Here is a 26,297-nt window from a genome sequence, read left to right on the forward strand (position 1 = left end):
CACCTGATCTGCAATGGCTCAGCAGCCTGGGAGCCCTGGGACATGTACTGGAGCCATATGGAGGGATGGTTGAGCACCTGAGAAGAAAGCAGTGGGTTTCCCTGGGTCAGGGCAGAACCAACCCTGTGGCTGAGGAGGGGCTGCTTCATCATCATCCAAGGGGTACCTGGCACAGGCAGGATGTGCAGGTCCATGCCTGCTGGCCCCCCTTGTAAGGCTCCAGCCAACAGTGCAGACACCCATGAGATGCCAGGTGGGACAGGAGGGCTCAGATGGCCAGAGCTGTCCTCTCCCAGCATGAGCAACCTCCGACACTGCACAACGCCCTGTCCTTTCTCCTGCTATCCCACTTCTCCAAGCCGGGTGATGAGCTCCCACGACCAGATGTCTGCAAACTCAGCGGCCCGAGGAACACTCCACGCAGCCTGATGGATCCTGCCCCATTAGTGAGAAGCGCTGGAATGTGCTGGATGGACTGGGATCCCTCAAAGATGTTAAATACGCCAGCTCTGGGCTGCCTCCCACTCACAGCCTGTGAGAGTCGACATCCCTCACTGAAGCCCCAGAGGTGTTGGCATCCTGCCTGTAATTATCTAAGCCCGCCACCTTCCCCAGTCAGAGAGGAAGCAATAAAACAGGGAAGTGGACAAGCCCAGCTGCTCTAATCAGCCCCGGCAGGATGCATGGACTCAAAGCCAAGCTGGAGGCTATTAGCACCCAGCACTGTGCTTTTGCTCAGCCACACTGGCATTCCCAGGAGAGCTCTTCCCCAGCTCTGCCCTGCACAGACCAAATCTTGCCTCATGGGTGCAAGGGTTCTCTCAGCCTGCACCCAGGGCAGCTCCTCACTGCTGCTAGTCTGGGGATGAATGGGGTCCAGGAGCCCCTTAGGGTTGGTGTCACATCCTGCTGGAGATGTCACCACCCACCAGCCCATGGCTGGGAGAGCAAATGCCTTCCTCAGCCATCCCACTGTCCATTTTTGGTGGGGTTGTGTCCCCCCTGCTGGACCAGGGCTGGCTGGTGCCCCTCGCTTGCCCCCATGCTGATCCCACCAGTCATCCCATCATGCCTCCCCATAGCAGGAGCATCATCCACATACATGGATGATTCCCAGCTTGCACTGGAAGACTCGGCAAGCAGCTCCTCTCCTCCAGTTTTGCTGAGCCGACCCTTGCATCCCCTTTCCCAGGGCCTCTGAGTTGTTTACTCATCCTACGATTTCTCCCTGCAGGAATTACAACAATAAGACATTGTGGTGACTGGGATGGTATGAAAACCTAGACAAGACAGACGGACATCTCCTGTAGCCCCTAAAGCCTTTCCCACTTACTAGGTCTTCCTTATTTGCTGTCAAACTGACAGTTGAGTGGGCTGGTCATAGCCCTGGCCCCCATGTCAGCCAAAGTGGGGGGACCCTAGGAAGCCCCCATCCCCTACCCATTTGCTAGAGATGCAATCCACATCTCCTCACTGGTGAGGGCCTGCTGCTGGCTGTGCTGGCCAGGCAGAGCACTGGGCTCTGACACAGCACACCAGCGACAGCTGGGTTTTGTAACACAGTCAAAACATGATCATCGTGGGGAAAAAAACAAGTTATTCATTCTGGTGAAAATCACACTGGAAATGCAACTGTCACAACTTTGCAAGCAACATTTTTAGGCACTGTGAGCGAGTGTGGCAAGATAGTGCAGTAGGAGATCTCCCCTGAGCAGGCACAGCGCTGCTTTCTCCTGGTTGCTGTCTCTTCTCCTCCCTCCTCTCCTTGTCCTTGGGAGCAAGTTTCAAGAACGGATGGATGGGACACTGGAGAAGATTAGCTGGTTAGAAAGGCTTTGCATGGCAGCGCCTGCCCCTGTCCAGTGCATCCAGCCTGCATCCCTCACACTGGCACAGCCCACACCGTGCTGCAGCCGGCAGCTGCTTCCCTCCCAACCCGCCGCATGTCCCGCCCGGGCCAGGCGCCGTGCTTCCCAGGCCTTCCTGCCATGCCCTGGGTGAGGGCTGGCTGCATTTGGGCTGGGAGCACAGCCAGCTCCAGCAGCTGCTCTCCATCCCTGGCCCATGCCAGCTCCCCTGGGAGCATGTCAGTGCTGGGGGCAGAGCCCTGGGCACGAGCTGTGCCAAGGCCGGGCGCCCCGGGCGCGGTGCCCCCTTGCCCGTCGCAGACCCTCCGCACTCACGCACTTTCTGGATTTTCCTGATCTGGTCAGACAGGGTGTCTAACAGGCGTGTTTTCAGGAAGTCCGTCACTTTGGCCACTCGGCCATCAATGTAGTAACTAGAAGGAAAATAAGACAAGGATCAGACAGCTGGGAGTAGGTCTACCCTGAACCATGTCCTCCCATCCCCCTGCTGCCCTGTGCCAAGAAAACTCCTCTGCTCCAGGGGAGTCCCTGCTTGCACCCTGCCCTGCCCTGGCCCTCCGGCTGTGCTGGTGCATGGCAGATGATTTCAGTCTCCAAAACAGGGCGTGAGGTGGAGGCACCCTTAATGCTGAGCATCCTGCACTGCAGAAATCAGGGGAAGTTTGCTCTTGCTTAACTACTCCTGGTGAAACGCTGGGAGCAAAAACACCACCTGCAAAAGCCTTGCAGCAGCCTCTGTACTGATCTAATGGAGACACCATGGAAAGAAACCCTCCAACACTGTGCCTGTGATACCAGCACCTGGGCTCCACTACCAGGGAGATCTTGTGAGATCTTCCACTCACACAGCTCATGCCATCTGCACCCATTCCCTGTCTTAGGGACACCCTGTTTCCAAAAGCAGGTACACCAGTCAGCTCTGGGCCCAGTATCATTGCTACTGGAAAGGTTACTCATATGTGATGTCAAAATGGAAGATACTCATCCAATGGCTGAAACAAAGGGCCCCTTAGTCACAGGAGAGCACTACGCAGACACCAGAGAGAAGGGTCTCAAGAAGCAAAGACCCTTTGAGCCCACTGGAAATGGCTGCAGTAAACACCCAGGAGGGGACAGGGAAGCCTGGTCACACTCTCAACCATGGGATAACCATATCACTCTGCCTGGGCTGTGGGACATTCTCTATTCAATGGCTGATCTGCAGGGGGAACTGTACAGATCCTCTTCTGGTCCAAGAACCAGAATTGCTCCAGGACATCCTGCTAATGCTATTACCCATAACATACATCTCATCCACACCAGTGAGTAGCTGTAGTGATCATAGTGGCTGATACACTTGGGTGCTGGAATGCGGGAGCATTCCCAAAGGATGCTGCCAGTTCACTTCAGCCAGAGCAACTGGCACATGTGCAATATGCACGAGTGCTCAGAGAGAATTTTTGCATCTCACTGCTCCAAGTCACTGTCCAGGTAACAGGGTAAAGATGCTTGGATGCACGGGGCTGTGGTGAAAGTGGAGCAACACCAGGACTAACTGGCCCAGAATAGAAATCCATTAAATGAGGAGAATTTCTTGTGCCAATCCTTCCCCAGATGTCTAGTCCCCGCTGTGTCCCCAGGGCAGCATGGAATCATGCCCAGTTTCACTCCAATCTTGTGTAACACAAGGAAGGAGGAAAGAGGCATTTCTGTATGTCTATATTGACTGGAAGGTGCTAAGGGCAGAGATTATCTCAAGAGAAGACTTGGGAAGTGTTCAAAATCATTCCAGTCACTTACACACTATTGAACCACTGGCTGCCAGGAGGAGAGCAGATCTGTAAACAGCAGGCAGTGGTGGGGTTTACAGAGATTACTTTTTAAGACTAAATTACAAAGCAGGGGACTCTGGGGATGGCAGATGTTTGGATTTTAGCACAGCACTTAAGAACTGAACAGAAATTATTTTTTCAGGCTGCTGTGGACTAAAAACCCCTGTTTTTCACCTGTGCTGAAAACTGTCTGAAAGGCCATAAAAATAAGGTTCTATTAAATGGGAAAAGATGGAGTTAGGGAGACCTCAGTCTCCTTATAGCCCCTCAACTCAGCAAGTTTTCTGCAGCGTTCAGCTCGTCTGTGCAAGCCAATACAGTCCCAGAAAAAAACCCTCAGAAAGCAAAGGCAGGCTTGCATCTCCTCATTGCCTCATCCAAGCACAAAGTGTGCTCTGACCTACAGCTCCGCTGCCACGTGAGAGGAACATCTCTCCGGGAACATGCCCAGAGGAGGTTCTGCCCTCCCAGGGACCGCACAGTGGAGGTAGCCTGGGCATGTGCCACTGTCCTGAGCATGACTGAGAACCTGCAGGGAAGAGAAATGCCAGGGACAGTGTCACCATCACATTTTTTTGACACCTTCATTAACAACCCAGGGAAGTGGGGGCTGGCAGAGGGATGAAAATAAAAAATAAACCTGCTTCAGTATCAGGAAATCTTGTTGGTAGCACGTGCCCTGGGAAAGTGAGGAGGAGAGCACTTTGGTTGGAAATTTAAGCAGAGCATGAAGACAATTACCAGATTTTGTAAGACAGGCAAGGTTCTTTAGCAGATCTGCCTGTGAAGTTCTCAGACACCAACAGGTAGTTTCAACTACCCCAAAATGCGAAAGGGAGAAAATGGCAGCAGCTGCACAAGGCTTGTGAGGAAGAGAGAGGCACTGAAGCCTTCACTGGCACCAAGCTACTTGGGAAAGGATGAGCTGTTTCTAGGTTTAGGCTTTGCCACTGAGATTTGGGCACTGCCTTTTGAGAACCTTGCTGCCAGCAAAGGCAGCACAGAAATCAGCAAAATGCAAACAACTGACAGGCATTTAAAACAGGAGAAGTGCTCATTAGGCGTGGATTATTCCCAGGAGCAAAAGCTGCAGCTTTGCTGATATTTACAATGACTCAGTGCACTTAACTTCAACCAAAAAAAAATAAATCCTGAACAGTCACAACTCTCCAACCTCTGAAAAAGCCAGCAGCAGCTGCAGAGAGCTCCAGCACTGACAAGTACCTCCCCAGGCAGCAGCGTGGTGCACAGGCAGCCGGGCTGAGCCAGCCCAAAGGGCTCTGCATCCACATCCTCCTCCTCTCCCCGTGCTGGTGAGGTCTGAATGCAAAAGGAGAAGAATGGACAGACCCTTGCCAGTGCGGGCAGGGGTCTCTAGCAGCCATGGCTCTGTAGAGGCAGAAGACATGTAGCTCATGGACAAGCTATTTGCTCCAATACAGGCTGGCAGATCTTCCAGTGGCCTCCAAGTATGATGTAGCATCACAGTTGGCCCTGGAGCCTAGATTTCAGGGCACAGACTCTTGCCATTTCTCATAATACAGGAGAGGATACGGGCTATTGCATGCAGAGCTGACTCATCGTGTTTCCCAGTTTGATGCCACTATCTCTGTAGACAGACAACCTATGGGAACTTGAGAAAAGCCAGCCAAGGAAAACAGGGATCTAGTAACCAAATCCTTGATGAGTCTCAGAGGAAAGGCCATGTACAGCAACTTTGGGTGCCCTATTACACTGGCTGCAGCCAATTCTCTGCCTTCCATTTGCATTATCCCATTTCTAAAAACCTCATTTGAATATGCCATAGGAACTTGGGATGGGATTAGTGTGCTTCACAATGGGAAGTGTGACTGCATCACTCCAGAGGTGGCCAAACCAGAGCCTGGCACAGAGGGAGGACTCTGCAGAGGGCTAGGCAGGGATTTGTGCCAGCACAAAGAAACACACCACCCCAATTCCTGGCCCCTCATCCCTCACTGGAACTGCAGCATGAGACTCTAGGCACAAAGAGAAGAACTGGGAATGCACAAAAGCTGCTGCCAAAGGGTTGAGTGAGGCAGGGCTGAGCCAGCAAGAAATGCCCTTACCCTTGGGCAGGGTGCCAGGCCAGGCTGCACACTGCCCTCCTGGAGAAGGGCAGTGCCAGGCACCTTGGTGAACCTGGGACTGCACATCCTCTCACCTCTGGGACTTGTGTTGCCTTTAAAATGGTTTTCTGAAAAGATTCACAATCTGCTGCATGGGGCCATGAGCATCATCCCATATTTAATGAAGGCAGTGCACTGGCTCCTGGGCAGCTGGTTTCATTTACCTCCCCTTTAATTTTAAAGAGAAACCTTTGCCCCTATTATCTGACCTCTTCTTCTGTTGCAGTTAATTACATTAAAGCCCACTTCCCAAAGCTCAGGAATTTCCGGATCTACTTTGTTGCCTGCTCCTACGGGGAGAGTCTGCTCAGAATTAGGGCACGCAGAGCAGGCAGATCCGCACCAGCAGCCTGACACCCTGCTGCAGCCACAACTGTGAAACTGAGACACCTCTGCCAGCAGAGGCAGCCCCCATCCTTGAGCATCTCCTGAGGAGCAGAGCCCCACCTGCAGCACAGGACACAGACAGCCTCACTGCTCCCCTGGAGAGGAGAAGCAGGATGCTACCCAGGTAGAGACCTGCAGGCACAGGGGAGAGGCACTACCCACCTCCACTCAATAAATGCACTGATATAGAAGAATGACTGAGGGCTGCACTCTAGTCTTTAAGGCACAACTCACACCCGTGCCATTCTCTGCCCCCAGATGAGGTGCCTCTGTCCACTCTGCCAGTGGGAGAGGTCTTTGGCCCATGCCATCTCCCTGGCCATGCCCTGGCATTGCCTGGAACCATGCTGATGGCCAAGGCCACTGTGCGCCAGGGACTGTGCCCTCCATCAGACAGTGCAGAGGATGGCAAGCCAGTGGGCAAAGCTATGTCCTGGCCAGGTTTATTTACAGGTGGAGATGGCCTGGTGATTCCCTCATGCAATCCCTTCCTCCAGGCACAACCTCAGAAGAAACCATGCTCTGAGCACTCACAGCTGGCTCATTTAAGCCCAAATATATTTCCTTGGTATGTATGTTGGGGATGGGTGTGCACACTGGGCAAACTCTGCCCTGGCACCTTTGGGGACTCTGCTCTCCAGCTCTTGCCTCATGAGCAACTCTGCCTGCACACTCAACATGTCTAAGCCAGAAGAGATGTCACCCAAACCCTGCCCAACAAAAGGTTTTTGAGCAGCATCCACCACATGCCTGTGCTCCTGGCATCTCTGGTTTGCCACATAGGGCAGGTGACATTCCATCTTGCAAGATAAACAGGGTGTTCTCCAACAAGCCAAAAGGATAGATGTCTACTGGCTTTGAAGATGCTAACATTTACTCTCCCTGTAATTAATAGGGATTTGTGCTTCAGAGGCAGCATTGCATAAGGTTTTGCCCATTAAATATGCAAAACTTGGAGTTTTGCACAACACAACCAGCCATACAGTCTGAGAAAGCATGCCTGAGGACAGCACTGGGCACAGCTGCAGGTTTAAGTGGGCGATGAGTCTTCACCATGTGTGAAGATGCCAGTGCTGAGCCAAGAGATGGCTGCGTGGAGCTTCCTGAGCAGTGGAAACCCTCATCCAAAGACTGAGGGGGTCTGCAATAAACAGAGCATTTACTCATAACCAAACATAACCAACAAATTAAACTATCAGGGAAATGCCAAAACTCCTGGAGCCACTGTCAGTCCCACCTGCCACACCCTCCTGTAGTGGAAATTCCCTGAGCATTTCGAAGCCATTCACACATCCCTTTCCAGCAACACATTACTTCTGAAGAGGGAGGCACACATGCTGAGTTACATATGTAAGTGAAACCATGCTCAGAAACCCTGGCAGGGTTGCTTATTTCCACCCAGTGTCACTTTTCTGTCAGCTGTATTTCAAATATATTGTGTTTTCACTCAGAGAATAAGGATCCTTGCAATGAATACCCTTTTAAATTCCCTTTCTGGATCAAGCACAGCCTTTTCAAAGGAATTACAGATTTGACAAATTTATAACCGGTATCCCAGGAGAAAGTTAGGGTTTGGAACAGAAAAGTTCATACTTCAAGTTAGACAGCCGTTTAGTTTCCTGCTAATAATTTTCTTCTTGGATACAAAGGAACTTGTTTTGTTTTGTTTTGCTGTTTGGAGCAGAGGGATGAGACACTGTTTTGACATTTATTCATAAACAGTACAGAAGCCCAGCTCAGAGCTGTGGCCATTGCCAGTCCTCACAAATGCATATGGGTGCAATCTCCAGAGCTGCAAACCAAGGCTGGAGGAGAAGCAGCTCAGTAAAAATGGGTCTGCAAGCAACATCCCAGCTCTGTCCACCCTGGTGGGGAGCTGCCCCAGCCCTCCTGCTCCCAGGCTGCTGCTGCAGTGTGACTGCTCCACACTAAAGCTGCCAAGCACTTTGCACTGACCCTGTAAGAAGTCAAAGCAGCCACTGCGGGCAGGTTCCCTGCACACCAGGATGAAACCCCACCTCTGAAGCCTGAAGGTTTGTTCCCTCAGCTCCACTGAGGGCTTGGGCCAGTGATCAAGCCCTGTTGCAGAAAGTGAATTCCTGGATCAAGTAAATGTGATCAGCACATCGTGTAATCATGAAAAGCAAACTCCCAGCTGAGACATAGATCATCACTGCACAGTATGAGCCTGTAAGTAACAAAAATCCTGCTCTAAATGCTCTGCTACCCCACTGCCCCCATCACACCAAGCTGCTGCTTCCTGGCAGGATAGCCCCAGGAGCCAAACACCTAAGCCAGCAACACTGCAGCATGGCAAGGCCGGCTAAGATCCCTAAGAAACAGGACTTGCTGAATGCTGGGGCTATAAACCACTCTGAGATGCTTCCACAGGAATCTCCAGCCTTAACACACCAACACAGAGACCCTGGGCACACATGCAAGAAACCCTCATGTCTTAAAACCCACCAACCTCTTTTTAAGAGCAGGTGTTCAAGTGGGATTTCAAGAGATGGGCTTTACAAACCAAGCTGCTACACTGCAGCAAAGCAACCTGAGCACCCCACCAAGGGTCGCTGCTGAGGACCAGTCAGGGGAACAAGCTCTGTGGGCAGCACACACAAGCCCACATTGGACCTGAGACCCTGGTTCCTGTGCTCAAGGCCAGTGATTTGCATGGGAAGTTTAATCTAGCATCAGAGCAAACCTACTTTTTCCTGGGAACAGGGAGGTCTCAATAGTTTTAGCTCCAGTGAATGTCTGTCTTTGAAATTTGTCCTTTCTGTGGTGGAAGAGTGTCCTGCCTGCCCCACAAACCAATTTTCTATCAATTCTGGTGGTCACTTTTATGCTGTGCCCACACTGCAGCACCCTTGCACTGGCATTTGTACTCCCGCAGCAGTAGGTCACAGCCCACTGGGAATCCTACCTCTGGCTAGTGTGCAAACTGGGGCAGTTGGAAATAAGAGGAGAAAAAAGATGTTTATGGATTTTCCACCAAATAAGAAAATCTTTCCCTCCACTTAGTGCTTGTCACACTCAGCGCTACAGCTCAGAGCTTGCTTTGCCTCTTCTGGATATCAGCACACCTTCCTGTGTAGGAACCAGGGAAAAACAGGTATCAGCATCTCTTCAGCAGCCCCACTTGAGCCTGGATCTTGGATGTTAACCTCCTTTCCATCAACATCTACTTCTGGGGCCTCATCTGCAGTGCAGGACAGCAGCATGTCTATGGACATCCTCACAAAATTGAGCTGGGAATGGGGCATCACGCTTTTAGCACTGGGCTAAGCTGCCTTTCCCTCCTCTGGGCCAGTGGTTGCAGGGAGACAATGATGGAGGTGGAAGGAAAAGGGCTTTCAGCTAGTCCCATCCATCTGTCACCCATGGCTTTTGCTTATCTGTTGTCCCCACCCTGGCCACCGCTGGAGCTGCCTGTCCCCCAGCTGCCTCCAGGGACTCAGCCATCCAGCACAGGCTTTGTTTCCAGCAATCAGGCAGGCCAGGCATGTGGGCACTGGTATTTTTAGCCTCTGTCTCAGCTGCAGTGGTAAAGGTTAATACATCGCCTCCTGTATTTGTTTGAGAGGCTCCAGAGGGAGGGACAGAGGCTCTTTCACCTGTTTAAATGCAGCAGGAGGGCAGAGGAGATGGCTGTCACATGTCTGCTCCTCTGACACCCAGACAGCACATCAGCTCCGCTCCCAGAGCAGTCTGATCACTACAGTTAGTGTTGGAAAGTAGAAGAAATGGTGAATACCTACTGTTGCCAGGTAACAGCATCCACTGTGCTGCCAGCCACTTTCATGAACCTTTAGGAAACAGAGGAAAAAACCATGTGAGTCCAATGTTGTCACAGGAGTTCTAAGACAACCAATGCCCATCCTATATCACAGGATAGTAAAGGTGGTCGCTACACCCACAGACCCTTTCTAATGAAACTGTTGCATCCTTAAACAGAGAGAATAAATTATTCTTACTATATGAATGCAACAACCCTCAACAGCAATTAAAGAAAAACTTTTAAAAGCTCATCTTAAAAGGAGACACTATTTCACCCAGTATGTATTTAAGCTGAGGGTCTCCTTCACTGGGCTCAAGCAAGGAGTGGGAAAATGAAAAAAAATGGAAGAAAAAAACAGCTAAGCTATTAAATGCAAAGATACCACCTCCAGCTCAGGAAGCCCCTGAACACTGGAGAATGGGAGGAAAGGCTGGACAAGTTACTGCTGTGTGCTTCCCTTTTTTTGATGCCTTCCCTGGCTATTAGCAAACTGGTGGCATTCCAACCTGGGTGCACTTTTAGTCTGTCCAGTTTCTATTCTTATCCATACCATTTCCATGCACAAGGTTATAAAGAGTTACATGTATCTATCAGTCTCCTCACAGCTTGTGACCCAACAAAGTCACGCAACAGGTGTGTGGACAACACACCTCCTCCAGATAGCTCCTATTTGAGTCAGGCTTGAGGCTACCCAGGTGTATCTGCTTATGCTGCTGTTGCTAAAACCAAAGCGATTCCTAGTCCTGGGGACTGCATGTGACCACTGCAGCAGCAGCCTCTGGCACAGGCCTCCTGCCATCCCAGGCAGTCCCTCCCTGCCTCCCTGCAATCCCTCCAGCAAGCCAAACTGCACCCTGAAAACTGCGACTCCCAGGAGGAAGCCCAAGCAGTTACTCTTAAGCTTAGGAGCAGAGAGATGAAAACACAGAAAGGCTCACACCAACAGGACAGGCCTGCTTTTCTGTTCCGTAGTGTAACGTGTGCTGTGTAGGTGATGCATTTTGGAAGAGATAATGATTACACATGACAGGAGACACTGGCTGCAGCAAGTGAATGTGATGAGAAAGAACCTGATGCTGTATTTGTCTCAGGCTGCTCTTTGAGGCACAGGGATCCCGGGAACACAACAGGAATCATGCAGCTCTCCTGCCTTCTCCAGGCCATCGGGATAAGTGGCACTGGGTCCTGCAACCCCAGCTTCCCCAGGACAGCCCCACATCTGAGGGTGGGGAAGGAAAGGGAAGGTTTGTGAGGAGAGATGAGGTCTTTAATCAGGCCAGTTGTCATGGCAGGAAAGAACAGCAAGCTTTCCGGCACATGAGCCTCTAATCAGGTCTGAAACAAGAGCAGCAAACTTCAGGCTAAATATAGCTCAGAAACAATCATTCTGACTTTAAATTAATGACGATGGTCAATTATAGACTGGGACAAAAGGGCAGCTGGACCCTGTGAAGCATAAGACGACACTGGCAAAGGCAGCAGTAATAAATCCCTGCAGACAGGGAGGGAAGAGATACAATTAGAAATGGACAAACAGTAACATGCTGTAAAACCTCCTAGCAAGGATGCTTCCCTGATTCTGCTGCCTAGCAGTGCTGTGAGCTTCAGTTCCCGGGCTTGCCTTTCAGAAATGCTTTTATATCTCTCCTAAGGGTCCAGTGCAGAGGGAAGAACCAGGGCAGTGGTTTGGAGATGGTTCCTCCCCAGCTGTTCAGGGTGAGGAGACCAGCTAGACCAGCCGTGGTGCAGCCATGGAGGGAGCTGTGAGCTCCCCACAACTCACGTGGGTCACCTGGTGAAAAGGGGGTTTTGCAAATATTGTTCTACAAAATGAAGTCTGCAGAATTATGCCAAATGGATCAAAAAACTTGGCTAGTGCTGCCTACAAGGTAATGCATGAAGTGTACAAGAGTACACCAATGAAATCTAAACTTTAATTATGAACACAATATATATTTGGTTTAAAGATCGATATATTGCAATTTGGTTTGAAGATTAGACCAGCTTGCTTTTTAACCTGGCTGCAAAATAAACCATCCTGTACTTTACTAAATCATGTCTCAAGCTCAGCTTGGCACTCTCCACTAACAGTCCAAAACTGTGAGCAGACTGGACATGTAGGAAGAAGCCCTCCACTTTTCCTCACACCTTCCACAGTGTCTACAGCCCTGCTGCAAACATACCTGCTACAATGGTCTTTGAACAGGCAGTTAAAAGCAAAGCAAACCCTTGGTATAACCTCCAGCATCCCTGGAGCAGCAGAAGCAGGACATCCATCTGTCCCATTTCCCATGTCTTCAGGAAACTAACTGGTCTGTTGTTAAAAAGCTCCTGAGAAAATGTTGTTTCACGACACAGGCATCACTCAGGCAGTGCAGTACAGACAAAATGCAGGAAGAAAAGTCCTTGACTTGCTTAGTGTTCATCTTCTGTCTCCAGAAGAGTGAAATAAATTGGTTAGTTCTGGCCATTTTCAAATTTTACCATAAAAGACGCATATCTAGCTCAAATTTTGCTTTCCATGTCTATTTTTTTTTTATTTTGGCTTGGTTTTTTTTTTTAATTGAGATTTTCACAGGGTGAAGTTGAAAAGTTCCTGGTGAAATTCAGGGTGGAGTTGTGCCTGGAGCACCCCAGATGACTTGGGCAATGGTCTGTACCCTCCAAAGGCAACCTATGGCAGCTCAGCAGCCAACAAGTGGTACTGCATGAGCAGCAGATGAAAGCCCAGGGCAGGTGGAGTGCAGTGATGCACAGGTATCTCAATATCCTCAGTTTAGGAATACAGATGTTACAAATCTCTTTCTTCCTGTAGCACCTGTGCTGCTCAAACCACAGATTTTGAGACCAGCAAAGATCCATACAGTCCATATGAACAGCACTGGCACATTTTTATCTGGGATTTCCTGGACTGCCTGATGTCCATGTGTGCAGCACAGCACAGGCTGAGCAAACCAGGCGCTTCCGTGAGGGCTCAGATCCCTGCACATGTGCTGCACAGATGGGCTGGGGCAGTAAATCTGCCATTTCCCTCCACACTGTCCTTTCTCTGTGAGCACCGACCAGCAGCACAGTGCATATGCAGCAAGTCCTCCCCCAGGAGCAGTGGGACAAGCTGAGCCTGTGCTTTATAGGCAACGTGGGCAACTACTGTGGTGATGCCCTGTAATTCAGGTGGATGGCAGCCCCAGGGCATGCCCATGTGGGACCCCTGGCTGGACTTCCACTCACCAGAAACCTGGGCAAATGTAAAAATCCTCCAAATCTGCTGGGGCAGCATCTCTAGGTGGGAAAACTGAACACGTAAGAGACCTGTGAAGGAAAAGGAGCCTCAGGCAGTTTGTGATACTGAGGATTAGACAAAGTGACTGAGCTTGGATAGATCCATCTCCTTACCCTTACAGCTACCCACGTGCCACCAGCCCATGCCAGCATTACTACTTGTGGGGCCCGTTTGAGCTAGAATTGAGGCTTCCGCTTGCTTTTAAATAAGCCCTGAGAAAAATGTAATTTAATACTGATCAGTCATCCAAACAGTTTGCAGCTCTGTCCAAGGAATGGTAATACTGGCATAACACGGGGCAGCACCTCATAGGTTGGGAATGAGCTGTGGCAGAGAGGAGCAGGAGGGCTGCAACATCACAAGATGGTACTGGCACCACAAGTCTATATTGTGAAACCATGGCTCAAATCTGACCTTTCCCTGAGCATCTCCCATAGCCACATCTCCCAGGACCATAATTTCCATTTGAGTGTGGGCATGTCTCTGAAATAGTTCTCCTGTCCTGGTTCAGTACTTGCCAGTCATGGAGCACCTACTGCAACCTTAAGCAAATTGCTCCCATGGTTAATTAGTCTCCAAGTATGTTATTTTTCATCTGAATGTGTCTGGCTTCAGCTTCCAGCCACTGGAGCTTCCTAGGCTTATTCCTGATATTTAAAGAGCTACCTGCATTTGGAACGCTCTTTCCCATGCAGATAATTGCAGACTGTCATCCTTTAAATAAAAAAAAGTGATCCTGTCACAAAGGATGCAGCTGCAAGTTACTCTCACACGGGCTCCCAGGTCATTTAGCATTGTCTGACTCCTGGGTGCTGGACTTCACAAACGTGGGTTATTTTACCTGTTACTCCCTGGAGTACTACAAAAGCAAAGTGACCTCCGCCAAGCCCCAAATGTAGCAGCAACACTGGCCTGCCTGTGGTGCTGTGATGGATCCCTAGAGCTGGGTGGTAGATCTGTACCCTTTGAGCCAACAATGATGGGTAGAAACAGCTTTATCCTGTGTTCAAATAGGTTGGTGAGGGGGACTAAGGCACACGCTTCACTTCCTAATTTCTTCAGGTTCCTGAAGAACCATCAAATACCTGCAGCAGCAGAGACAGGTACTAGATCCAATTCATGCTACCTGCTGCAAAGACTTCAACCTGCAGCGCCAGATTTCAGACAGGGGTTTTACTCCAGGGAGCTTAGCCTGGTGGAGACTACATACCAATCTGCTGCTACATTGCATTCTCTCTCCTCAGCATCACCTTTCTTCCACCAATCTGACCTACAGTAAGGCTGCACAAGCCTTTTTGCAAAAAAAGAGGGCTTTATGTCCCAGACTGCCCCACACAGCATTGGGAATCTGCACTCCAGGGACTCAGAAGGTTGCATTTGGACCGTGATGTTGTATTAACACTGATGCCTTCCCCCCCATTGATGTGTCTGGTCACTTTCTGCACACACACCTCTGGCAATACCAGGTCCACAATACCCTGTGACAATGAATTCTACAATGCCATTGCATATCACGTGAAAAAGCTTCCTCCTTCTTTCCAAAGCTTCCTTCCAAACTACTTTGTGGAAAAAAACACCCCATTCACAGGCTCAATAATACTCCCTCTGAGCTCTCTGTCTTCTGAGCTGAACAGACATAGCCTATTTAATCTCTTCTCACATGAAGACACCACATACCTCCTCGGCTCCTCTCCCTGTAACCCTCCAGGTTCTACTACATCTTATCTGAGATGAAATTACTAAGGTTGTAGATAGCAATCAGGATGAAGGTACACTGTGTCCTTACACAGTGACATAATCTCATCTGTGTCTCCTCTTACCCATTTTTTTCTTTCTATACAGGTGTCCACGGTTTTGGCATTCCAGCCATCCAGATCAAGTTTCAGCAACAACAACAATCTTAACCCTTTTCTCCTGAAAGAGCAATAGCTAAATCCTTTGCTTAAATCTCAGATGCTTGACCCTGCTATATAACTAACCACAAAATGCTTCATCAGATCCTTCACACCCCATTTCAATGTATTTATGAATGGATTCACTCATAAGTTTGATGCTCCCAGAACCTAAGTTTATGTTGCAGTGACCTCTTCCTCCTTTTGTATCATTAGTTTAATGTTGCTCGTCTTGTGGCTTGATTTTTTGCACAGATTTCTTGCTCTGGAGCTATTCAGTGTCCTGGCACAGCCTGTGCCACCAGCCTTGTGGTAATCACATAAGGGTGAAGCTTCTGGCTCTGCTGACTGAGACACCCACCTCTGCAGAATCTCTGAAGTGCCTTGGACCAAGTACAGCAAGGATGTACTTTTTGAAGGAAGTCAAACAGCCAAAACAGAGCTTCTAAAAATACAGTGCTTACAAGTCCCCCGTGTCAAACAGGGCAGAAGTTCTTGTCAGCAAGAGGCAGGACAAATAACTACTTTTCTCCCTGAAACCCACCCAGAGTCCTTCCCTCTGCCAGGTACTGTCTACTCCAGGTTCTCCTTGTTTTTCTTCCCTACTTGAAAGTAAACAAACCGCCTCTGTCCAAACACTGTCTTTGGCTACTACTCCACAACAAGTCAAAAATAAAAAGCAATGCCTGGACTGACTGATGTGTCTGGACCTGCTCAGCCAGCCACAGCCCCTCTTTTTCCTCCTAACAGCACAGATACAAGGCATGGACAGTCATCTTAAAAATACTACCAAAGACCCTTCCATTTTTTTGCACCTTGATTTTGCTGTGGCCTCTGGTTGTGTTGGCTGTGTGCAGCCTGTGCCATTTCAGGAGCTATAAGCTAACACCTTTACCACATAAGCACCTACAGGGGAAGCTGAGCTTGGGGTTGACTTGCGGATGCAGGGAGCAGGACTTAGGACTGGGACAGGTTTTAACCTGACCCCTTATCTGGGCTGCCCACAGATAATTGAGACATCATCTTCATGTCCCCTCATGACCCTACCATGTCCACAGCTGGCAGTGAGGAAGGGCATCATCACCACTGGCAAACGTGCTTCCTCACTTTTATGGGCTCATTTCAGGGCACTGTAGAACGACATCACCACCAAAAGGAGCTACAGTGACCCAGATGGATGGTTAACTCTTCATGGGAACTACAAACCAGGAGTAGAAGGCAGTAAAATCGTAAAGGATGAGAAACTCCTGAGCCTTGTGAGGTGAGGATTGACATGTGGGAGCTTCCTTGCCTGTGCTGCTGCCTGGCCAGAGGTGCATATGCACTGGTGACAGCAGCAGCAAGAAGGGGCCAAGGACCTGGAAAGAGGGCAGACAGAAAGCCAAGGAGGCAGGAGGTCTGGTGGCTCTAAGAGCTGTAAGATGAGGACATAAGGAAAGGCTGTAGCTCCAGACAAGGAAAATTTTCACTTCTCTGGTGACTTCAGCAGCCTTAGGTCCTGAAGTGGCCACAGAGGTTCAACAATAGCCTGCCTAGTGTGGACAGAAGTGTCTGCCAGCCCTTATGCTCCTGCAGCTCCTGCCGTGGTGGAGTAACACCTCAGTGCTTGTGAGTGTCCAGTGGCAAGAACTAGTCTACACCAGCCGAGGAACAACAGGTAATGAGAGCCCTTAGCCACACCTGCCCAGATGTGCCAGCCTGTTTTGTATCAAACATTCTGAGCTTTAATACACGTTAGCATCTCCTTCCTAACAGCTTTCATTTGTGTTTCTTCTCTTCCAACACCAAATGTGGGATTCAGTCATGCATTAACTTTTGTGTTTGATTCCTGAGCTGCTGTTAAAATCTATGTTAATTCCTTAGAATCTCATCTTTTTTTTCCCCAAGCAAATTCTGAGCAGTTCTGGGACTCCTGTACCCACAGACACAGTAGGTAGCTAACGTGGTCTGCTCTGCAACAGCTCAGTCTGCATGAATGGTCTAATTAACACCTCATCAAACTCAACTGTTGGTTGTGTCTGGAGAAATTCCCTCTTGCACCTGTGCATTCACAAGACACCATTTCTAGCCTCCTGCACAGCAGGCCTCAGCCATGGGAGCAATGCTCCATCACTGCAACAGCCTGTCCTTACATCAGCAGTAGCAGTTCATGTCCAGACGCCAGGACTAGCCAGCCCAGAGTGACACTGATCTGCTCTGTGGCTTCCCTGAGCCACTACACCCTGCAAAGTGGTACAAGAGCTTGGGAAAAGTAACTTGGCAGTGAAAGAACACACAGACCATGCTGCTGTGTTTCAGGCAGGACTCTCCTGCCCTTCACCATACCCAACCTCCGTCATCAGAAAGGGCAGAGATTTCACCCAGCACAGCTCAGTGTCACCTGTCTCAGGACAGCCTTTGCAGTGGGACAGCATGCACACACCTCTACATGCTGCAGACCTTCAGGTGCCTGATCTGCTCTCATCAAGACTGTCTAGCAGCCCCAGAGAAAGGTGGTACCCCAGGAAGGGTTCAGTCCCACCCAGTCCTGGGTCATAATCTTCCACTTGGCATGCCTCTTCCTATCTGGTTGACTTCTGCTGTTCTTAATGTTTGGTTTTTTTTAAATAAATGCATAACTTTGCAGATTTCACATCATCAGGACAAACTGCACACACTCTGGAGCCTTCATCCTATTGCAAGAACTACCTAGAGCACTCATGGTGGTCTAGCAGGGCAGACAGCAGGCTTGTCATTGAGACCACCTTCCTAAATTCCTTCCCCTCTCTCCTGCTTGCTGACTGTGTGAAGCTCGTTCAGGATCCCCAGTGGCATGTCCTGGCTGTGACAGCCCCGGGCAGAAGCTGAGCCACACCCCACTGACCAGCCCTTCGATGCTGCCGCAAGAGACAAAGCTCTTGGTGGCACTAACTGAGAGTCCTGAGGAGATCTCGGGGAGCTGCTGGGAATAAAGCTCATGCTGTCAAGCAGCTTAGGAACTGGGGTTTGTTTGTCCTTTTGCAACTCCATTTCCAAGTGCTGCAAACTAGCGTTTAGTCCTTTGTCTTTGTGTAATCAGACTTGTTCCTCCTCTTTACGCCTTGCCTGAAAACAATGGAGTCTTTATGTGGAAAGACAAGCAGCTCTTGTCCCACAGGACCCTGTGGGCTGTAAGGCCATGGGGGCACGTGCCGCTCAACATGAGCTGCAGACACCAGGGTTTGGAGTGCAGGACACAAAGCTTCTCCTTGGGAGAGAGAAATCACCGTGGGCACCTGTGGACTAGAGTCACCCTGCCAGGCAAGGATGGCAGCAGAGAAACAGCATGTAGCTTGGGGAGCAGGCATGCCTGGAACAGCTCTTTTGGACCCAGTTGGTGGTCTGGAGATCCCCACCATCCTGTCCCCAGGGCTGCTCAAACCCTAGCTCTCACTTTCCTTCCCTTTCATTCGAGATGGTGTTTCTGGCACCCCCTCCATCCCCTGTACGCCACAGCCTGGCTCCCAGGTCGCTGTCAGTCAGAGCCAGCTCCATCGAGGCAGAGCTGCAGGACCACCCTGGCTGTGCGACTCAGCTCATCCGACCCCTCTTCCCTGGGACCCGGCTGCAGCGCACAAAGGGCAAACACAGCAGGAGGACTTCCCTTTCTCCAAGAGCTGCTTGGCTCTCATCCCCGTTGTTTTCTTTACTCAGCCTGCTCCTCCCGGTGCTAATAGGTTTCCTGCTGATCAAGGCTACTACAGCGTTCGGTGACCCCCGCGCACGCCGGGGCTGGGCCGAGCGCTGCGCCCCGCGGTGTGTGCGCAGGGGCGGATCCCCCGCCTCTGTCCGCGGGAGGGACGCGGGCGTCGCAGCTGGTCCCACCAGCTTTATGGTCTCTTTGTGCTGCTGCAGCAGGGCTGAGAATCTGGCCCTGGCTCCCTCCCTACCCCGTCAGGGACTGCATCAGTGTACTGTTTATTGTTTCTGCCAGATCATTCATGCAGATGTTAATGAATGCTAGACCCAGCTTTGCTCCCAGCAGAGTCCCTTCCACACCTCCCCCTGCCCAGCCCTCTGCACTGGAGTTTCTGTTTACAGTCCTGCAGGGAATTCCCCCTCTGCTGCAGAGCCTTTGAGCCGCGCAGTCCCAATTCCTGCTGCCAGCAGGCTCCCACACCTCCCTGATTCCTGTAGCTGTCCAATGTCACCTCCAGGTGTCTGCGTCCCTCACTGTCACCATTCCTTCTCCACCTCTGGCCTCCCCAGACTAGAGGCATGCCAATTCTCCTAGGAGGGAGCAGAAGGCTTGGCCAATGAAGAAAGTTGCTGCAGGTTCTTCCTCTGCACAGATGGAGAAAGCACAGGGAGAAGAAGCCACTACAGGGGAAGAGCAAAGCAATTTGTCCAGGAGGACTCTGGGACAAAATCTATGCTGGGAAGTGGTGCCAGGACCCAGAGGCATTCAGCAGCCTGCATCTGCACCCCTGTGTTATCTTTACATCACACCAAGGGGGGCACCTCAGTCTGCCTGTTACTGGGAAATGCTGGGAATATTTGGGAAAGTGTTAATCAGCCCAGCCCATAATCCCACCAAGGACCTCTGCAGAAGTTTAGCAGCACAGATAACCACGTCCACAAGCCCCTGGTGCTGGGGTGGCTGAACTGCACAGAGTCTCAGTGCCCTGGCAGCTGTTGGACATCAGGAAGCCAAAGAGCAAGTCTACCTGCTGCAAAGGGCATCAGTCTCAGGATGGGCTTCTTGATCACCTCTTCTTGATCAAAGCAACAGCACTTACCCTTCCAGGAGAGCAATGACATTCTTTCTGGGCCTCCCAATGTTCGGCCCATAGAGGTTTGCTCTGGAATAAGTGCGGATAAGCTGCAGCAGGCTTCTCAGCTGGATGTAGTCCTTCCCCAGCTGGCTGCCGTTCACGGAGCGGCCGATCAGGGTCCGATAGTTATTGGGCTCTGGGAAAATAAAAATAGAAAAGCAAGGCTTGCCAGCTCTGCTCCTTCATCCGTGCTTCCGGAGAGAGACACACAGCTCACAGGCTGTCGCACAGCTTGAGCTCCACAGACCTGCCCGCCTGCTCTGAGGAGCAGCAGAAGGAGCCTCTGAGAAGTGGATGAGGGTCACTGCTGCTTTCCTGTGCCAGCATCTCCTCCCACACCTCTTTTGCTATGTGCTGGGTGAAGAACCTGCACCTTGGTGTCCTTGTAGGGTCCTCCACTTCCCCTGGCACTGCAGCCACCATCCCAGCCCATACAGCTGCTGGTCTGCCCACCCCAGGACAAGCTGTACTCAGCAGATGGGGCAGAAACATTTAATGTGGTTTGTACCACCTGATGGAAACATCCAGCTAAGGTGCTAGCAGATGCCAGTTCTGTCTTAGAGATGGTGCTGCCTCATAGCAGGAGCCTTTTAATTCCTCTGAAACTATATTATAATCTGACATGTCCTATGATCTATAATATCCTCTTCCAAAAGGGAGTACCTTCTGCCACACTAAGCACCATTCCTGTGGCTCTCCTGTTCCCACACTCACCATTGCCCAGCTCCCAGGAGATGTTGTACTTCTTGCTGGCACTGTACTTCAGCAAGCTGAGAGCGTTGGAACTGTTCCAGGAGTTGTTGGGATTTCGGCGCAAAGCATTCAGTGCAAAGATCAGGTGAAGGCCAGAGCAGTCAGCAAAGTTATAGAGTTTGTCTAGAGACCTGGCTGGGAAGAAACAAAAAAAAGTTTGTAATTCAAATGAAAGCTAGTTCCAGAGAGGTTCAAATGATCCTGCTGTCCATCAGACCTTGCCTTCTGTGTAGATGAGCCAGGGTCAAATGCCATCCCCACGACATCTGTAACCACAGAAATTCATCTGACCTTTGAAACTGGGATAGGATTCCAGGTGTGGGCTCATCCCCTTCCAGCATGAAACTTGGATGCCCTCCACCACTCTGTCAGAGCTAGGGGCCATGTTACCAGAGACAAGTGACTTTATAACATCTCTTTTCATCTGCTCTTGGCAAGGAAAGTTCAGCCTTTCCTGTGCTTATCCTGCCTTGCATCTCTTTCAGAGCAGCTCCCTGCAGTGCTGGGAAGCAGAGGGGGAAATCTCTGCCCCAGGGCTGCCACCTCACAGCCACCTCTCCTGCATGCTGCCACAGCCTGCTGTCTGCTCTCACACCCCCTGTGCAGCAACGAAGCCCCAGCAGTAATCCAGCAGAGCCTCCAAGGCATGCACCATGCAGCCAGCTAACCTCTGTTCTGCACACAATGAGAGGGGCTTTGTGACACCCCTTGAGCTTGGGGACAGGAGGGCTCCCCACCTGGGGACAACCAGGCCATGCCCTGCTACCGGGCTGCCCAACCTGAAGGTGCTGGGGTCTTTGCAGGATTTGTGTCCTACCTACTGGCACCAAAGGTCCCCAGCTGGCATCTCCCCTGCTGTGCTGTGGCCTCGATGAGCAGTGGGGCACCAGCCAGCAGCGAAAGTAAAGACAAAAGAAAGAGCTAAACCCACTGTTCAGGGAGAAGTGACGTTACCACAGGGCACTGCCGAGACAGCCAAAACACTTAATGCTTTTTTTTTTTTTTTTGCTTCAGTCTTCCCTAAAAACTCAAAAGCAATCAAATGTCTGATGAAGCTAATGCCAGCATTTGCAGAATATGAACTCATGTGACAGTGAGAGGAGATTTGGTTAGAGAGTGATGAGATAACTGTGGTGTTTTCAATCATGCCTGCCTGCTGAACTGCATCCCAGGACACTCGGCAAGCTTCCTGAAGCAGCCTCAGAGATGCAACCACTTAACTGTGAGGAGCCACCAGGGACGGGGAGGTTCCAGGGGGCTGAAGAGGGCAGACTGAGGGCTCCACTTGCAGAAGAGGGGAAGGAGGTGCTGGGGAATTACAGAGTAGGCAGACTGGCCTCAGGTCCTAGAAAAATACTTGGACAAATAATCAAGCTGCTTGTCAGCACTTACAAAATATAAGGAGATGATCAACAGCCACAGGAATGTGTCAAGAACAAATCACACTAAAGCAACCTACTGACAGGAGAGCAGGGCTTGTGGGCAGCAAAGCAGCCCTTTAGGTCTTATACCTGGATGGTTTCTAAGGCTTTTGACATGATTGTACATGATGGTCTCTCTGGCAAGTGAGGTAACCCTGATTTAAACTGAACATCAATGAGAAATACACACACCAAGAGCAGCTACCAGCCATTTGCTGTTAAATGGAAGAGTGAAGGCAACCTGCTCTGGGTCTCTTTACACATTTCCATCAAAGAAGGGGATAAAGGAGCAGAGGATACATACATCAGACTTGCTATAGCACTGACGTGATACCGTGCACCACCACAGCCAAGGCAGCTGAAGGGGATGGAGAAAAGGCGACTGCATGCTCAGGGAATGGCTCTAAGTCCAGGGGTGATGCTCTGAGACTCTCTGTGCCCTCACTGCTGGATCATGGTGTGCAAGAGAGATGGTGACAGCTGGGAGACGTTTGCTCCAGTCAGGATAAGCGGCTCACAGCCTAGATGTCTGTGTTGATGCTGTCATCCTTCCTAGGCACTGCAAGCCTCGGTGGATACAGAGCCAGCTCTAAGAAGAAGGAACTTACCTTAAAAGCAATGTTTTAAGGAGGGTCAAGGAAATAAGCTAAGTGAATAGCTAGTGTTTAATGGAACACAGCAAGGCCATGGAAAGGAAAAGAAAGGAAAATGTAGAAAAATTCCTAATCCCTTTCACAACCTCTTTTTAAATGCTACTGGTTGTTGGAGTGAAAAGTAGCTGAATTAGATTAATCTAATGTATTCATCCCACTGGTTCAGGCACATTAGCTGTTTTTCTGGATGTTTAGTGAATTAGAGACAGATACAGTTACTTAATACTCATTTACTTCAGACCTCCAGGCAAAAAACTGCACTTGAAATGAGACTCCTTTAAAGAGCATAAGACAGATACATAAATGACAACATGAAGATAGCAAAAAGGTGTTACCTGCAGTTCCCCTGCTAGAAATGAAACCCTTTTGCTGGTGCAAAACAGTTGTAGTTCTTAAGTACTGCAGGAGGGGATTTGGTTCATGTTTAGAAGTTTGCAGAGGACTGGGAATTGATTTTCCATGCATCCACCGGAGGAAACAAGCTGTCTGTTTATCTCAGTGCAGGGCCTGCCACTGTGAAATTATATTTTCCCCATGACACTTATTTTGTTTCTGTGTGCCTAGACACAGAGATGCCACGTGTATTTCATGTTCTGCCATGACTTTCCAAGCTGGAAATCTCAGCAATCAGAGGACAGAGCTTGCTCCCAGCACACAAACCAACTCACAGACTGCAATGAGGCTGCAAAGAGCAGAAAACTACCAATAAACCCATCTCTGTGTCAAACCAGGTTGCTAATATGGGCACTCTTGCTATCAAGAATATCAGGCATCGAGCCCGTTTATCTCCTTTATCCTTGGCAGCTCTAAGGATGGTGCAAATCTGGAAGTACCACTCTCTCCAGTGACTCTAGCAGAGCCTTCATGACCAGTTTGCACAAGACACCCAACTGTTAGTGGTTAAAGAGCATGTCTGATCCCTCCTGAGGTGACTGACTTAAACTGGACATCTCTGTTGCAGACAGCTGTGGTTAGATGAGAACTGTCACGGGTGCCTAAAGCACAAAAAAGAAGCACATTTAGAAGACCTTGAGTGATGTCCAGCCCTCTGTAAGTACAAACAGGGCCAAAACACAAAGCTATAAATATTTTACTGCCATGACTGGGGATGGCCACATTACTTTTGAGTAATGAGAACATGAAGAATCACAGTATTATTAACAGCTGGCTAAAACTCACTTAGAATTCTGGATAATTGCACTGTTTTTTCTTCATCAAACCCAGAAAAACTTCCACGAATTTAACCTTTCCCCAGCTAACAGATCATTAGGCAAGGCTTTCACAAAGCATTTCAATAGAAAAAGCCATTGTCATACCAGAATGAATCTTAATAGAGCAGAACTGGATTTATAAGATATTCTCCCTGGCCCTTCTCCCCCTCCTTCTGGTGCAGAGGTGCACACGTTCAGCTCTCATGTGCCACTGAGCTCGGGGAGAAGGAACAAAGCAAATAAAAAAAAAAAAAAGGAAGAAAAGATATTAAAAAAAAAAAAGTACAAGGATGCTGAGAGTCAGCTACTGCCAGTTACCAATGCTCACGTAGCTGGATCAAGGCTAATCAAGAGAGCAAAACTCTGTGCTCCCTTTCCTCACACCCAGCAGCAGTGGTGGCTGGAAGAGTTTGGTGGGGATGGGCATCTTGGTGGGTTTGGGACTAACAGAAGCCAGTGGGCTGAGAGGGAGACCTCATGTCCCTGGCACAAAAAGTAAATCAGAAGATATTTGGGCCTTCTCAAACTTTTACAGCCTGTGTTACAGAGGCTTGGACACATCTGGAGAGGGAATACAGCCTGGTGAGGCACGGCTGGGTGGCCGCCAGTGAAGATCTGCTCACAGTCCTGCCCTCAGCTGAAGCTCTGCACAGGAATTAAAGATTTTGGCTGTTTGCATGGATCTCTCACTCTGCACAGAGGGAGACAAACAATTTCAAAATGCAGGAGAAGTTGTCTGGAAGGCTACAAATGGTGGTGGGGCTCATGAGACAAGTACATCCTTTGGGATTCTTTCCCATTTTTCTCCTTTTTATATGAGGCTAAATTTTAAAGTTTGCTGAAAGATGGATGGCACTTATCTCTGTGGCATGCCAACACAAAATCTGAGGCACATTAAAACAGCTCTGGCAGTTTAAAATAATTGGAAAGACTTTCCAATTGTAGTCACTGAATTAAACATTATACTAGAGACTTCATAAAGAACATAGTATTGAGTGCCATTTAGTAAGAGGGACAGTTCAATAATCTCTGGGTTTGAAAGTCTTCCATGTTTTTTATTCTGCTTCAGGAATTTTTTTTTGGCAGGGTTTAGCATAAAGAGTGGAAATTCATGTGCACACTGAGACGAAGGCTGAGATCAGCCAGTGGGCTGAGGGATGGTGGGGCATGGCATGGCGTGCCGGGGGCTTTCGTAACTCTGGGAAGTCAACCAGGAGGACAGGAAAGAAGAGCCTGTTCTCCCTCCATCCCCACCATCCACCACGTCTGCCTGTTGCACACAGAGCACGTGCCAGTGCAAAGGAGGACGGGGCGAGAGCTGCGCACGGAGCAGGCAGGACACAACGCATGCCCAAACGCCCAGGTTAGCTGAGAGACCAAGCAAATGCACAACAGGTGAACCCTTCTGTTGATAAAGAAATCTGGCTCTAGAAATAACAATCTCAGCTAATCAAGAGTATTGCTCAACTCCACATTCCACATAAATTCTGAGCAATTCCTGAAGTGTCCCTGCAAACAGCTCCTGGTACCAGCCCTAAGCCAGGAGCATCCCCTGCCCCTCGAGCACCCCGCAGGAGATAGCAAAGGGAACAGGTTGGGGAAGACCTGGCAAAGAGCAAAGGGAAGCTCAAAGAAAATGTTACAAGAAGAGGGCAGAAAGGGTGGTCCAGAGTATTCAGACAAAAGATGAATAAGATGGCTGGTGAAAGAAATAAATGGAAAAAGAAAGGTATTCTCACTTATAGAATAACAAGTGGGTACATGGAAAATCTATTTACAAACAAATTGCCACCATACTCAGCTGAATCCCATTTGTACTGGTTGTCTTGGACTGAAAATCCTCATAAAACCACATGTGTGCAGCAAGGACTTAATGTTTTCTTAGCAAATAAATATGAATCAGAAGATGTGCAACAGGCAACCAGAGTAACTCCAGACCCATGGGACAAGCCTGCAAATGTGGCTTGAAATATTCCCATGGATTCCATCCCCAGTCACGGTAGGGTTTCAGACAGGGAAACCAGAACCTTCCATCCACAATTTGCACAGTAAGAGCACCAAAGAGTAGCCTTCACCATCACTGCAAGTTCTAAGGATATCTCACATTGTCCATATGCACTATAACATCTAGCTTGGTCCACTGGATCATGGGAAGATTTTCCTGTTCTAGTTGCATGCTAAGCCATTCCTTCAAAGTTGCTGCTTAAACAGAATTTTAAAGATTCTGAGGCTACCAAGAAACCCACACAGTTGCTGGAAATTGCATTCTAATGATGACCATTCCATCTGGGAAGCTG

At 49.6% G+C, this 26,297-nt stretch overlaps 1 protein-coding gene across 2 annotated transcripts in view; it reads right to left on the reverse strand.

The window, feature by feature from the left end:
• The window catches only part of HPSE2 (heparanase 2 (inactive)), a 109,718-nt gene that overhangs the window by 16,089 nt on the left and 67,332 nt on the right, over positions 1-26,297 (reverse strand). For both annotated transcript variants that reach the window (XM_051618901.1, XM_051618900.1), the window contains 4 exons: positions 20,677-20,850; positions 19,927-20,098; positions 9,975-10,022; positions 2,188-2,281 (listed from right to left, as the gene is read on the reverse strand). In XM_051618901.1, the coding sequence (XP_051474861.1) occupies positions 2,188-2,281; positions 9,975-10,022; positions 19,927-20,098; positions 20,677-20,850 (488 nt within the window). The remainder of the gene's footprint in view (positions 1-2,187; positions 2,282-9,974; positions 10,023-19,926; positions 20,099-20,676; positions 20,851-26,297) is intronic.

This window comes from Apus apus, chromosome 4 (assembly GCF_020740795.1).
Source record: "Apus apus isolate bApuApu2 chromosome 4, bApuApu2.pri.cur, whole genome shotgun sequence".
NCBI classification, from domain to species: Eukaryota; Metazoa; Chordata; class Aves; order Apodiformes; family Apodidae; genus Apus; species Apus apus.